The 16,266-nt window shown below is 32.5% G+C and overlaps 1 protein-coding gene across 15 annotated transcripts in view; it reads left to right on the forward strand.

Annotated features, from left to right (window-relative positions):
- LOC106073466 (centriolin-like) overlaps positions 1-16,266 on the forward strand; it is a 276,342-nt gene that overhangs the window by 1,286 nt on the left and 258,790 nt on the right. For 7 of the 15 annotated variants that reach the window (XM_056040841.1, XM_056040852.1, XM_056040851.1 and 4 more), the window contains exons 1-3: positions 1,421-1,551; positions 3,169-3,300; positions 5,551-5,680. In XM_056040841.1, coding sequence (XP_055896816.1) covers positions 3,268-3,300; positions 5,551-5,680 — 163 coding nt within the window. In that variant the 5' untranslated portion in view covers positions 1,421-1,551; positions 3,169-3,267. Of the gene's footprint in view, positions 1-1,090; positions 1,161-1,330; positions 1,552-3,168; positions 3,301-5,550; positions 5,681-16,266 lie in introns of those variants that run through there. The other 8 variants (XM_056040848.1, XM_056040853.1, XM_056040846.1 and 5 more) reach the window with 5 other exon arrangements.

Genomic DNA, 16,266 nt, shown 5'->3' on the forward strand with positions numbered 1-16,266 from the left:
AAATCTAACAAAGAAAGGAAAACCTAACAATATAGTGTGACGGAAGAATATCAAGAAGCACTGGACATAATTAAAACTTTCTTTTCTGGGGCACCGATTTTGAAATTACCTGACCATACTAAGGAATTTATTTTGGTTACAGATGCATCAGCCATTGGAATAGGAGGCTGTCTAATGCAAAAATGGAATGGTGTCCCACATCCTGTTTTATATGTGAGTAGAAAACTGACAGCAGCTGAGTTGAAATATGCCACCATTGAAAAGGAAGGACTAGCTATTGTATGGTGCATAACAATGTGACACCCACCCTAATGACGCCACTGATAACAACACCTGTCTTTAGCACAGTCTTTTCATATCGGCTCTAGACTTGGGTGAAAATCTTCCTGATGCTGACAACCTTTTCAGTCTAGTCTCTAACAGTGCGCACCTTCTGCACTAGCTTAGATGGCGGTACGCATGGCAGGGTTATAATAATATACATAGTCTATGGCCTAAGCACTAATGCTAACACGCAGCCAGGCTCTGGTTACGATGAGAAACAATGGTCGCTGATCTACTACGTCACGAACCAGTTGGGGTCAAGGAGGTCACGCCCTACCGTCCTTTGACTCCCAGTGCCCTCAAATTTCACGAAATATCCCCCGTTGAAGACCACTGTTTTTATTTTTAAAGTTTATTCTTGGTTTGATGCCTTTCACCACTTGATGCCCCGTGCGTCCCGCAACACTCGAACATGGCTAACTACGCCTCTAGTTAAAAAAGTAAAGTCCCCCTTTCAGACCTTGAGATCTATGGGGGCAGATGATGTAAAGGTCATCTGTTTCTGTGACCCACGGTTTACGAGGGTGTCATGTGGCCAGCATAACGATCAACCGCCTTTACTTTTCCACAACTAATGTCAGGTAGGCTACCCGTTAGAGCTGGGTGGACTCAGAGGCGCCCAAATATCCCGGGACCTCGGTTCGGAAGCAAAGCGCTTTACCACTCAGCCACCGCGCCTCCAAACTTATACGCCTCTGCATTGTAAAAAAAAAAAAGATGGTAAATTATAAACCCCACCCGCACCTGCCAAAAAAAAAAAAGCGAAATATATAAAATAAAATTCTACTTCCGTATCTTGGCACGCCACTCAAATGCTAGCAACCGTTCTTGTCAAGGTATTTTAACTAGATCTAGAATCTAGATCTAATTGTATGATAGGCTGTATTGTAGACAGTAGTGGCATAGTAGATTTTGTTGCATGTTTGATCAGTTCAATAAATTCTTTTTTTTTTGTTCCAGACTAGACTCTATATATTATTATATAGATCTAGATCTAATATATATATATATTAGACTTCTATATTATTATTATATATATTTATACTTTATAGTTTATAGATAGATATATTCTAGCTAGATCTAGATTTTAGATCATGTAGATATCTAAGTAAAAGTTAAAAAACATGTACGGACATAACCATATCATTTACTTTAAACTTTAGATATCATATGATCATATGTTATACTATAGTTATAGATCTATATTAAATCTATATATTATTAATGGTATGTTTATGTATATTATATTATAGGAATATAGATTAATTATAAAATATACTACTACTGGTAGGACTAGATTCTAGATCTAGTAAAAGTACTAGATTTAACTAGATCTAGATCTATCAATTAAGTTTAGACTTACACTGACTTACAGACTTAGATATCTAGACTAAATCTAGAGTAGTTTATTTAATTCGGACATTATATGAATTCAAACACTCGCTGTTTTTGTGGTCATTACATCTTTATTTTGATATTTAATTTTTAATATGAAACTAGCGCGCTGTATAATGTGCTTGTCCATTTTCCAATGATTCTAACCCAATTTCCTTTTGGGCATTAGCTATCTTTTTATGTAAGAAAAAAGAATTTCAAATTTGTAAGTCAGGTTTTTTTTTTTTTCTATTTTACCAGGATGACTTTACCTCCTCTTCCTAGGGTTAAGACTATATTTTTTGATTGGCTAAGTCCGGCAATATTTATTCTGTTTTTGGAGCAAATTTATTTGATTCATAAGCTAAGATTGTTTATTCCATAAAAAAAAAAATAATAGGGTGTTTGAATAAAATTATGATTTTCTTACCAAAATTTATTTCAAACAGCCAGTTTTGGACATCAATGTTAATGATCTTATATTATATTTGTTTTTTTGTTGTTTTTTTATAGAGAATAAATGGACAAATGTATGGAGTGAGCTTAAATTGGTACATTGAATGAAGTTAAATGCCTAGATCTAGACCTACTTACCTACTAGATAGATCTAGATTTATATAGAGAGTAGAGAGAATATAGAGGATTCAGCTATTTAGGCAAGAATGGCTATCCTAACCTGTATTATCATCTGTATTAGAAATTAATTAATTTAATAAACAAAAAACACAAACATTCAACACACATCTAATCATGCAAACATAAAATAAGTGTAAAAGTCTGTGTAGAAGTCACTATCCCAGTAACCTAATTCTGGTAGAATAAGTGTATTCATATTTTTATTTTTTGTGTTTGTATTTATGCATAATTTGAAAACATCTTAATGATTTCATGTGAGGGGCTATGCCTGGGGATCTTAAGATTTAGTTAATGTTAATATAGAATTAAAATCTGAGTTTATTGATTGATAGAGACTGAAATAAATTATATATGGTGTCCGGAATCAAACTGGGTCAAATTTGTCTGAATTAAAAAAGAATCATTAGGCCAGCAATTTTTTTTTTACTGAATAGTTCTCTAAGTTTTTTCAATGCATATTTCTTCCATTTTTTGCATGACGAAAACTATATTTGTTGGGAACATCTATAACCAAATTGGCTCTCTAATTGCACATCAACTGCTATAGGTTGCTGCAATGCAGTTGGGGTTCACAAGCAGAAACAGAATAATGTTGATTACTTTCTAATACATTTCTTGGATATCTGACTTGTTCTCATTGCAATATCACTTAGACCTTGCCTATCACCCCTTGGAGTTTTGCTTTTAGCTGATTTTAGTTTGTCATTTTGCTTAATTATCTGAGCATTTTAAACCCACAAATTAAAAGACTGATACTATTAAATGTGCATTTTATTACATTTTAAATGTGTTTATTTAATAATACTTAAATTATTAAATAATTCTTTTTCAAAGGTAAAATAAAATGGATACAAAGAGACTATAACAGAACAGTTGGATCATACTATTTGCTCTTGCTCTACTATTTCTAGTGGTGGAAACATTGGGTTAAAAATGACTCACTCTGCAGAGGATATACATAAACAAGTAAATTTTATATCTATTATTTCTTAAATATGTATCTGTTCACTTCATCCTTATCACTTAATTTCCTGGTTCTCTTATCTCTTTATCAAATAATTTTGAATAATAAAGACTATGATTATTTGTGTGTACATATGTCAAAGGATATATTCTCATGTTGACAGCTAATGTGAATACTAAGTAACTAAATACACATTAGCACACATATGTAGGAATATGAATAGAAATATATAAACACATACAGATGATGACCCTATGTTACTTCAGTGTATCAAGGAGGTTTAGAAAAACTTTTATAGGTGATATGAATTCACTTCAAATGATTAGTGAAGTCAGCTTTGATTGGAATAAATAGAAAGATATCTCAAGGTTAAAATTGAAGCACCCATATTCTAAATTATGATGAAAGAAAGAATGACTGAAGAATAAAGATGAAGTGAAAGATCAGTTGTCAGCAACAAGATTATGATTCTTTTTATGCTACTTCTGCCACACTTTGGCTTTTTGTGATAATGTATTCCTAATTTAGGATATATCCTAACCCACTCTGCCTCATGTATTAATTCAGAGATAAACCACTTTATCACATGAGATTTTCATATTTATTAGAGAAAAAAAAGCTTAAAATTGTTGCCATATGATTAATAAAATTTAAACCAGGTAATCTCTAAATTTTATGCAATAAAATTAAATATGTTTACTTTAAACATAATACATTAACTATTCTCTCATAATTAGTCACAAGTTTGCAATCTGTGGAACTAAAATGAACAGAAAGAAGGGCAACAACGATTTAAAATTTAATCAAAATGGCATACAAAACTGATATTTTTCATTTACTTACAAGATCATGGTGTCGGAAAATATTTCAGGAAAATCTTGCAAAATATCATACCAATAAATGCCATTATGTAAGAACTAATACTTCTGTTAAATATCAAGAAAAAAAAAGATATAATCTGTATCTATACCACTAAAGATTCATTCAACTACATATTTTTTCATTATCTTTCCTTTGAGTTCCTCATGGAACAAAGGGCCTTAGTAAAAACACGCCACTCTTCACGGTCTCTAGCTAGTTTTTTAATGGCTCTTTCCTGTCCTCTCGGCTTTATCTAGTATACTGTGTCACCACGTTCTTTTAAGTCTTCCTCTATGTCTTGTTCCCTGGAGGTTCCACTCTAAGGCTTGTCTAGCTCTGTTATTGGTATCTTTTCTAAGGGTGTGACCAATCCATCTCCACTTCCTCTCTAAGATCTGCACCTCTATATTTTTCTGTCCACTCATCCCCACAGGTTGGTGCTTTCTATTTTGTCGCATCAGTGTATTTTTAGGATATTTCTCAGGCTTCTGTTGTTGAAGGTCTGTACTTTTTTTGTTGTTGCTTTAGTTGTTCTTCATGTTTCAGAACCATACGGTAGGACTGCCTTGACATTAGAGTTAAAAATTCTTATTTTAGTCTTGTTAGAGATGTGAGGGGATTTCTAGATTCGTTTTAGTTGTGTAAAAGTCTGACGCGCTAGATTTATATGAGGTTTAATGTTTTCACCTGATACACTGACTACATTCCCAAGGTATATAAAATTATCTACTTGGTCTATGGTCTGAGAATCCAGTACTATGTCTCCAATTTGTTTGTTGTTTACTTTAAGTACTATTGTTTTTGGTGGTTTTTTTTGAGGCCTACTCTTTTTCCTACTTCACTTAAAGCTGTAACCTTTTCTTGCATATCCTGTAGTCTGTAGTAGTCTGTGTGATAATAAGGCTATGTCATCAGCAAATTCCAGATCTTTTAGCTTTTGTGTGAAAGTCCATTAGATTCCTTTCCCTGAATTAGAGTAGGCTACCCAATCCAATACTAGAAGGAATAGGAGTGATGAAAGAAGACATCTCTGTTTGACTCCTGTTGTGACTGGAAATTCTAATGTGGGCTACTTGACAGGTGAAACCATCATAAAGGTTTTTAATTATTGTTATTACTTTATTTGGGATCACATAATGTCTCGATTACTGTCCAGATATATTCTCTGTCTATACTAATAAAGGCCTTTTCAAAGTTGACAAATGTTGCATAAAGAGGAGATAGCCATTCAACACATTGTTCTACAATTATTCTGAGCAACTACACATTTAGAGAGTAATAAATTTAGCCCTTGAAATGATTTAATTGATCAAAATGGAAAATTAAAATATTAATTTAATTCTCATTTGATATGTTTTAAATAATATATATATATATATTTTAAATTCAAGTTTCAAAGGGAGTTTACAGTTGGTGCATCTAAAGGACAGTCATCGTCAGGCATAAGAAGAGCCATTTCTCCAGGAGAAGTAAAAAAAAACACATTGATTTCACCTGTTAGACCCCACTCTCAAACATCAAGTTAAGTATAGGGCACAGTGGGGGTCATATAGTGTTTGTGTGTTATAACGTTACACTTTTATTTTTCTCAATACGATTTTAATTAAAAATTTTTTTTTTAGGAATGGTATAGTTGTTGGCATTTTATAGGATATCTTGTTAACAGGGTCTAACTTAAGCACAACATTTTAAGAGAGTTTTCTTAAAATAGCCAGTTCCCTTTTTTTTAGCGGCCCCCTAAAGGGGAAAAGACACTATTAGTTTTGTGTGAAATGTCTGTCCGTCCGCCCGTCCCGTTTAGATCTCACAAATTAGAAAAGATAGTGAAAATCCAACATCGTAATATTTTAGTCCATTCAAAGTTCTGATGCAACGGGTACTTTTTTCTTTTCTAAAAGAGAAAAATCTAATTTTTTAAATCATTTATGCAAGCAGTTTTTTCATAAAAATACACCACTTTTATTAATATTCACTATTAACAGTAACAAACACTGGAGGCTCTTTAGTAGGAAATAAGACTATTTACCATATTTTTAACACATTCATGCTAACAGTTTTTTATTTTTTGTCCCAAAATTATTTTTTTTACATTTTTATTGCTAAGTTAAGTAAGTTTTGTCATATTAACTACTACATTTACACGAAAAAAAATGTTTACTTTTTTTTAAAGAGAAAAAATCTATTTAGTGTGCATGTAAGTTGGACATAATTTAAAACAACAATTAATAAGTAATTTTTCATATTATTGCGTGAACTGCAACACACAGATGTAGTTATAGAACACTTAACTAAAGGAAAATTATTATTTTTTCTTTCTACGAAATGTTTTTTTCTTTTTGAGGGATTAGAGATTGACCATCTACAAAGCAATTAGATCAATTAGATATTCATTATAAGACATCAGTTAGGCCAGGTTCACATTAATCTTCACATTCACTTTTACCTATCCTTTGGTTTGCTGAATCGCTGGGGTGCCACACAAGATCTGTCAACACCTTCTTTCTCCATTTTTCTCTGTTATTTGTCTTTGATCGAATTTAATTCTGATATTTTTTCCGAAAATATTGACACCTGCCTTTTTATCTGCCTGGGTGGACCACTTCGGGGACCAATCTGTAGTTTGTGTTTCCACACAAACTGTCTTTGTAACCTTGTTTTTAATTGTGTAACATTTTTAAAGTTTTAGGCGTTTTTCACCCTACCATATCTTAAAGTATATAGAGTAAAGTGTGAAGTTCGCAAAGCCCCAATTTGTATAGAGGTTCGAACGGTTCACTTTTTATTGCTAAAACTTTTTTATTTGAATGTTTACCAAATTATTACTATATTGCTACTGTGCATATGCACCTATTTTATTCACTTCCGACACATACTATTTCCTTTTCCTTATAAAGGCTAAGTTCATGGTGAGGTCAAACTCAGGAGGTGTGGAAATATACTTTTTTACTACCCGGTAGTGAAGGAAATGGGTAATGGGCTTATGGCTATTTTTAAGTCTGATGGCTCATCAGCTTAAAGAGACTATTTGAAGTTGTGGAGGGTGGGAAATGGTGCAATGGATGTTGTTCTTGCACTGGAGTGAAAAGAAAATGACTTTATAGTGAAAATTAAATGACTTTATAGTGAAAATTAAATATTAAAACTTGATTTTAGATATATTTTCTTTGATCTGTTCGAACCTTCCATCAACCCATTCGAGCTTACTAACTGGGGAAAAATCCGATCGAGGTAAAGTACGCTTGGCGATACCTACCCTACACCTCTTTGACCTCATATTTAATTTTAACTAAGCCTATTGATACATTAAATCCGATCAATTTTTATAGAAAAAAGGACGAGGAATTCAGAGATACCATCATTTTTTTCATAGGTCAGACTGTAACGGTGCTATAAAAATCCAAACATGAAAATTGCTGCCAGCGGGCTTAATGCTTTCAAACTTCGCACTTTACTCTATATATCCTATTACAATAAAAACAGTACCCTTAGTATGGTTATTCTGTTGGTTAACAAATAAGAGTAATAATCCTTTATGGCTAACATTACCACACTGAATAATAGTGCTAACAGCTGTGATCATTTTATATCTTGTTTGTTTATTAGTAAAATGCATGGGGCGTATGTCAACTGAAGAAAATTTTTAAAAAATGTTCTATTGTATAGAAAAATGAACGAGCTTTTCAATGGTACCAATAACTAATTGATTAACATTGTTTTAATATAGTTAAATTTTAAAAATCTGAAAAATGTTTGAATTGCTTTACAATAAAAACACCTACTTGTTTTGTTATTGTCACCATTGAAAAACTTATTAATTTTTCCTTATGAGTGATACAAATTAAAGTGGAGGATTTACGGTTCATAAAAATGTATGTTTCAATATCTTTAATAAATAATTGTAAGTGTAGTAAATGTATAGAAAGTCATCACATTTAAGCTTTATTCATTGCTAATATCAACAAAATATGGAAACAAGTGGACTAAATTATATCTATTTACATTATTAAATATAGATGAGGTCTATAAGTGTATATAGGTACTTTGATAAAAATTTCAAGTTCAATTTATTGTAATGAAACTAATATAGAAAGATAGAGCTTTTTGAAGCGAGTTTATTGATACCTCATTTATGTTAATATGTTATACTATATCAACTTAGGGTACTCTGTCTGGCCAAAAGTTAATAAATGTTATTTCTCCAATCTCTGATTAGGCTGAAATTTTGCACAATTATTTCTTTTACCTGACAACAAAAGAATCAATAAAAAAAAATTAACCAATTAATTAATTTACTAATGGTAAAAATTATTTTGTTTGGTATCTCAAATAAGGGAAAGAAATTATAGACTACTTGACTGAAGTGGTATAAGCTGAATCAGTCTCCTATTTATAGATCTAGAATGTTGTCTGAGGCTTAGTGAACACAAAGATGAAATAGAAACAATAGATAACTTTAAAATCTTTCATTTTCATAGACTCTTTGCTAGTAGAGTACATGGTTACAGTGTTGGCTTGAGAAGGCTTTAGTCTACAAGTTTGAATTCAAGTTATTCCCTTTTTTTAAAGTAATAGGATCATAGCATATTGAGAAAGCTAACAGCATGAAATTGTGCTAAACAAAAACAATAGGAAAAAAAAATATTTCTAATAATACAGATTTATATATTATTATTAGTCTAGATCCAAATTTAATTACATGACTGATCCAAACTAATTGATGCACTTAATATAAGCTTTATTTTTTTTAAAGTATTTTTTAAAAATTTGATTGTTTTACTTTGCTAGCTCAGACAGGTCTAATAAAAGAAATTTAAACAAGAATTTTAAATATCTAGAAAGATTTGGATCTACATTTGTAGGCTTTTCTAGCTGCAATAAAAGATCATATTTTCTTTGATCAGACTTCTGATCTTGCCCAGAGCCCTATACCCATCTAAATTAGGATGTGGATTAATAAATAGAAGTAAAACATTTCCTAAACAAAGGGCCCCCATAGTTTTGTTAAAATATTGAAAGATATATAGAAATAGCCTACTTGCCATGAGTATGAACTTTATAACAGCATTCTAATCCATTTTTAATTTTATAAGAATCAACATATAAGATAATATTATGTAATCTTTGGTGTGTTTAGAGAGGTTTTGACTGATGTTTAGAATTTTGAGTAAGTTTTATGTAAACTTGATATTTTTTTTAAAGACATTTAATAATTTATACTAATTATTAATACCTTACTTGATAGTATTTTCAAATAGTAAATACAACAATGATAATCTTGGGACCTAATTATTATATATTATTTTTCAAAAAGTAGTTAAAGTTACATTATTATTATTATAGCTTTTATATAGCGCTATTTCTTTTTGTTAAAAACTTTTGAAAATGCACATTTTTGTGCTCTTTTATACCTCCCTTTTTAAAATGTGCTTATAAGTAAATAAAATCAAAACATTACTTGACAACTTTGAAACAAAAATTGAGGGTGTTCTCTGTGTTTACATTTATGTTTTTAATTTATTTCTGAGAGTCGTATAGTTTGTCTTTAAATGTCCTTCAGAAACACGAGTTTTAAAGGACATGAAAAAATTAGAAAAAATTATTTTCAATATGTGTAATTTTAACTTCCTTAATATTTGAATTATAGGCATAGAATCACAAGTTCTATCCAAATAAATTAAAAAATAAGCTACATGACTATCTTCTTATCTTATATAATACACACGTTACTTCAAAAAAGAAGATGATTATGTCCTATGCGTCATGCATTTAGTCATGCATATTAACCAATGACTTAAACTCTGCCAAGTCACTGGTTTTCCTGGCTAGCTCAGGCAACCCATTCCATGCTCTAATAGCACTAGGGAAGAAGGAGTATTTGTATAAATTTGTCCTAGCAAATGGGACGAGGAATGTGCCTTTATCTTTGTGTCTTTCAGAGTATTTTATTCAATTCTGTTTTTGTATTTTAAGATTATGGTTCAGTGTTTTATGTATAATTGCTACTTTACTTTTGAGTCTTCTGTCCTGAAGGCTTTCTAAATTTAGTGATTTTACTAAAGGTGTTACTCTAGTCAAATGTGAGTATTCGTTTGTTATGAATCTCACTGCTCTATTTTGTGTCTGTATCCAGTTTCTTAATGTTTTCTCGAGTTGATGGGTCCCAAACGGAGGATGCATATTCTATTATTGGCCTAACCAAGGTTAAATAACATTTTAGTTTTATGTTCTTATTTGATTTATAGAAATTTCTTTTAATAAATCCTAATGCTTTGTTTGATTTTTTTTTATAGTTTCATCAATATGTGGATTCCATGACAGTTTTTTATTTATTATAACACCTAGGTATTTTGCGTTTTTAGTCTGTGTTACTGGTTTGCCATGAATAAGATAAGTGGAATTAATTTGTTTTATTTTTTTTGTTACTCTTAACAACTGACATTTTTCTGGGTGGAAAGACATGCTCCAATTTGATTCCCATTTCTGTAATTCATCTGATTCTCTTTGTAAAATATCTGTGTCTTGTGTTGTTTTTATTGTTCTATATATTATGCAATCGTCTGCAAATAATCTGACTTTTGTTCCTGAAGTAATGCAATTTGGTAAATCATTTATGTAAATTAAAAATAGTAGTGGACCCAAGACTGTTCCTTGAGGTACACCTGAGTTTACTGTTATCTGTGTTGATTTAGAGCCATTTATTATTACAGTTTGTTCTCTCCCTATCAGAAAATCTTTAATCCACTGATGCAGTGGACCATTAATGCCAAAATATTTTATTTTTGTTCACTATTATCTAAACCAGGGGTGGGCAACCTTTTTGTATCGAGGGCCGCATTTTTCTAAATTTGGGAATGGCGGGCCGCATATGTATATACAACTTAGAAAGATACTCTAGCTAACTGTGTTGAATGGCTTTTAATTCATGTTTACACTGTATTATATTCACGTTTCTTTTTTTTTCACACTCCACGTTAAGGAATTACAACAGCTAGCAATTTTTTTAATCCATTTAAGATTTTTTTTTTTAATTGCTGTTGTCTTTTTATATTACAATAGCCCCACAATTATACAATTGTACTTAATGTGCAGTATTTTACTTTTTACACTCGTGCATAATGTTCCAGAACTGTGAAACTATCTTACTAGTTGTTACCCTTGTGACTGCTGTCAAGTTACAGTCAGTCAAAATCGACCAGTAATTAAACTTGTTTAGTTTCACCCCACCCAAAATATATTGCTTGTTCACTGGATGAGACAATATATGTTCTGGAAGTTAAATGTCACCAGAGAATGCTAACCATTTCCTTCAATGGTGCATACTACATCAAGAGACCCGAACAGGACTCTGGCCCCAAAGCCCTCCTATAGAACCAAAACTATTCGGAGAACTGCCTGATCTGGAAACCACTGCGCGGTTCATCTCAGATATAGTATTACTGATCTGAACCCTCCAACATGTAAAATGAGAATGAAGAATAAGAAGAACAGATGTATGTGTACCCAAATAGTGTGAACAGCAGCAACGTTTTTTAAAGTGTGGAAATACAGCTTCTGGAACCCATGAGACTCATGTGGAAGTGCTGACTGGAACTTCTCTTTGCTTGGAGTTATGTCCTATGGAGTTGAATCAGCTTCTGTGCTAAATGGTGAACTGATGGTATTGAAAACTGTTGCTTGAGGTTTTAAAATTATTTGTATAAATTTCACAATTAAGAAATAGTTTCACCTTTCAGCAAAGGAAAATGACAAAACCTGTTTTCTTTTGCTTGCTTATAGAAATGGGAAGGCCTTGTTTGAAAAGATTTAACATCCATTTACATTTCATATGCAAAACTCATTGGGCTGGAGATTATGAAAAATGAAATCTGTCTTCCACTCTTCATTAGAAATATTAATAACAAAGTCACAGTCAATGTCCTTCAAGTAACAGAACAATTTATTCCTTGAGATTTTATGTTGTTCTCGTTTAACTTGCCCATGCTTAGATAGCGGATATATTGGATTATTTTGTTCATAATCGGAACTACCTGTGGTTATTACCCATAGCTCTAATATGATTAATGAATTTGAATATAAAAGTACGTTACAATTTTATGCAGCTTTGTGCAAACTTTCCTGTTTAAAGTTTATGTTTGGGGCATGTTGGGGTATTAAAAAAAACAACTACTATTTTACGCAAAGATCGAGCTCCACCAGTTGTCACCCTTGCCATCTTGTTCCAAGCATACTCAACATTCAACACAGTTCTTCATAGCATTGAAAAAAAAACTGATCAGAGATTGCGTCTTAAATTGTGTGTATTGATGTATAGCGAATAAGCATAATCTTCGTTTACTTGAAACTTTTCATAATGACAGTTTCAATCATTTTTATTTATATTGTTTTTAATATATTTGCATTTTTATAAGCATATACTGTGGGCCCACCTGATTTCTTTAGGTGTCGGCGGGCCGCATAAAACACTCCGGCGGGCCGCAATTTGCCCACCCCTGAATTCTAAACCTTTTGAAAAATCATCAATTAGTCCTATTAGCTGTGTTTCACAGGATCTATATTTCCTACAGCCATGTTGGTATGATGCGAGGACATTATGTTTGTCTAAGTGGTTTATGATGTTGCTACATATTATGTGTTCTAGGATTTAACATGTGATGCTGGTAAGTGATACTGGTCTGTAGTTTCCTGGGTCAGATTTTTCTCCTTTTTTAAATAGGGGGGTGACATTAGCTTCTTTCCAGTCCTTTGGTACTCTGCCCTGGATAAGCGAAGCCTGAAAGAGTATTTTGAACACTGGGGCTAGCTCATTGATTAGTTCTTTGAGTAATCTAGCTGGAATACCATCAGGTCCAGACGCTTTATTTGGTTTGGTGTTGGCTAATAGTTTTTGGATTCCATTTTCTTGTACTACTATATCTTCTATGTTGTCTACTTGGTTCAAATTCAGTAATATGTCTTTGTCTCCTGGGGCTGAGAATGCTGATGCAAAGTATTTGTTTAGGATGTTTGCTTTAGTTTCATTATCATTATGTATTATGTTATGTTCATCTTTTAATGGCGCTATGCCTGTTCTTTCCATTTTCTTAGACTTAATGTATGACCATAGGTTTTTGTTGTTATCTTTAGATATTACATTGTTTATGTATTCACTCTGCAGCTGTCTGCTTACTTTTTGGGTTAAGTGTTTAATTTTTATATACTTTTTGTAAACTCTTTCTGCCTTAGTTTCTTTAAATTTTCTATATAGGTTTTCCTTCTGTTTACAAAGCTTCTTTAGTCTATTATTAAACCAGCATTTATTTATTTTGTTTGATATGTATTTAGTTGGTATATAATGCTTTTAAAATGGGTTTTAATGAAATTCCAGAGGTCATCGACTGGTTGGTTAATGTCTTTTTCTAATAAGAATGTTTGTTGAAAGTTTAATGCAGCTTGGTGTAGTTGTGTTAGGTTACATTTATTCCAGAGTAAGAAAAATCGGTTTTGGGTCCCTATTGGGAGAAAAATAGACAGAATGTAATGTCTAAAAAAATATATAATTTAGTTAAAAAGCGACTCATAATGGATAAAAAGTAGCTGTTTTATTGTCCTTTACAGCGTTGTTAGTTTAAATCAAATTAGACTTACAAATCCTCAGTGCATTTCAATAGAAATCAATGTTTGCAGTCTCTTCCCAACTGGTGTCTACTGCCCCGAGATCCTCTTGCTAAATCATACAAGTATACAGCATTTAAAGCATCCAGAAAGTATAGTCTGATGAGAAATATGCTACAAGTTCCATTTTATGTATGTCTTAATAATACATGTTTCACGTGACTAGGCAAACCCAGCTCCAATATGCATATTTTTTCACATCATAACAAACGATGGGGATGCCTACCATGATGTAGTGTGTCTCTGTCTGTGGCATTTTACGTCTCGAGAGACGATCTTTTCCCTTTGCAACTTCTTATGTGGCTAAAGAGGCCAATCCTTAATACACAGCTGCGGTTGCAGATTGGGCATATGAAATCACCAGGCGCAGTTTCATTTTCAGCCTTCTTTCTGCTTCTGTTGTGTATGGCATCTGCAATCCGAGACCCTTCTCTTATGCTCTCTCTCCGTGTGGATCTATCCAGTGCTACTTTTCCCCAGCTGCTAGTGTCGATTTTAAATAGCTTCATGTTGCGTTTGCATACATCTGTATACCGTAAAAGTGGGAGACCAGCGGTCAAAATAGGAAAGGTAGGGAGCATTTTCCAATGGCTTCAGCATATTTGGACAAGCCAAGCCATTGGACTTGAGACAAAAATACACCTTCTTAACACAATTGTCATCCCAACAGCAACATATGCATGTGAAACATGTAAGTCATCTTTCAAAATTGAGAAAAGACTAGATGTGGCTCTACAAAAATGGCTGAAACGGATTTTAGGAGTCAGTTACAATGATCGGGTCTTAAACAAGGAAATCCTTTTCCGAACTGGGAGTCTAATACAGTGAGGTTGTGTCGCATGAGGTTTGCAGGACATGTTTTCCGACTAAATGAACTATGCATACCAAGAGTTGTGATGACATGGAGGCCAGTACGAGGAAAGCGCAAACAGTGATGTTTGTATAACATGGTTCCACACTTTCATGGAGGACCTCAGAACAGTGGACACCAGGTGGGAGGAGGCTTCAGAAATTGCCAGTGACAGATCATTGTGGAGACAGTTTGCCGCCCAATGCACCGAACAGTACGGGAGGACCTAAGTAAGTAAGTAATAGACAAAGCCCTTGAAAAAAACAAAATGATTGGAATGGGAATTTTACTAAGAAGTTACTTAATAAACAAGGTTACAAAGTCAGTTTGTGTGGAAACACAAACTCAAAATCGGCCCTCGAATCTGTCTGCTATGGCAGGTAAAAATAGGCAAGTTTCAATATTTACAGAAAGAATATCAGAAACTATGAACTATAAACTATCAACAACTTCAACCCTACCTACGTCGATACAAAAAGAAGAGATGTGCTTGTGTCGAAGGTGTTGGCGATTATGTTTTATGTTAGTTTGACCAACACATGATATAGTTAAATCCAGTTTGACCAACACATGATATAGTTAAATTCTAGGTGACACTGAAAATCACAAATGAAGAAAGTAGAAACAGGATTAATACAGCTATTGGACCTCATGATGACCTGCTAACCACTGTCAAAAAACATAAATTCAAACTTATGGCCACATCATAAGGTCCTCAGGGCTTGCAAAGACCTTCCTTCAGGGAATAGTTCCAGGAAGAATATGAATAGGAAGACAGAGAAAGCGATGGAAAGACAACATAAAAAAATGGTCAATCCTGTCAGTGAATAAAATTTTACCAAAGGCAAAGGAAAGAAAGCAATGGAGAAAGACGGTTGACGGTGCTCCAACTGACTAAGGGATTGGAGAAGGTGAAGTTGAATATGAATCTGATTTAACTAATGTTATTGAATTATTATCTAATTGATCTTGTTGTTTTGTAAAGGGCCCATCTCTCATTCAAAGCCTCAACAAATAAAACTTTTTCCTTTAGTTCAGTTTTTCGGCTCTCTTGTGGGGCCACTACAGTGTATGTTTATAATATGAAACACAGCTTATTATTATTTGTTGTTTTAAATTATGTTTCATTTATATGCATACTAAATATATTTTTTTCCTCTTTAAAAAAACAAGTAGGTAGGTAGTTAGTATGACAGAAATTACTTATTTTATTTATACAATTTAAAAAAAAAATTTTTTTTTTACAAAAAATCTGAAACCTTTATCATAAATGTGTTAAAAATATGGTAAAACGTGACAACCTTTACTAAATAGTCTCCAGTGTTTTTTTTACTATTAATAGTGAATAGTTGTAAAAATGGTGTATTTTTTAAATCAACTGCTTGTATAGTTGTTTTAAAAAAATTAAATTTTTCGCTATCAGAAAAAAAAAAAGTTGCATCAAAGCTTTAGCCTAAAATATCATGATGCCAGATTTTCACTCTCTTTTCTAGTTGACGAGATCTAAACGGGACAGAAGGACAGACAGACCACACAAAACTAATAGCGGCTATTCCTCTTTCGGGGGATGCTAAAAATGGACAAAATATTTAACTATGAGTCATTA

Source organism: Biomphalaria glabrata, chromosome 9 (assembly GCF_947242115.1).
Source record: "Biomphalaria glabrata chromosome 9, xgBioGlab47.1, whole genome shotgun sequence".
Lineage (NCBI taxonomy): Eukaryota > Metazoa > Mollusca > Gastropoda > Planorbidae > Biomphalaria > Biomphalaria glabrata.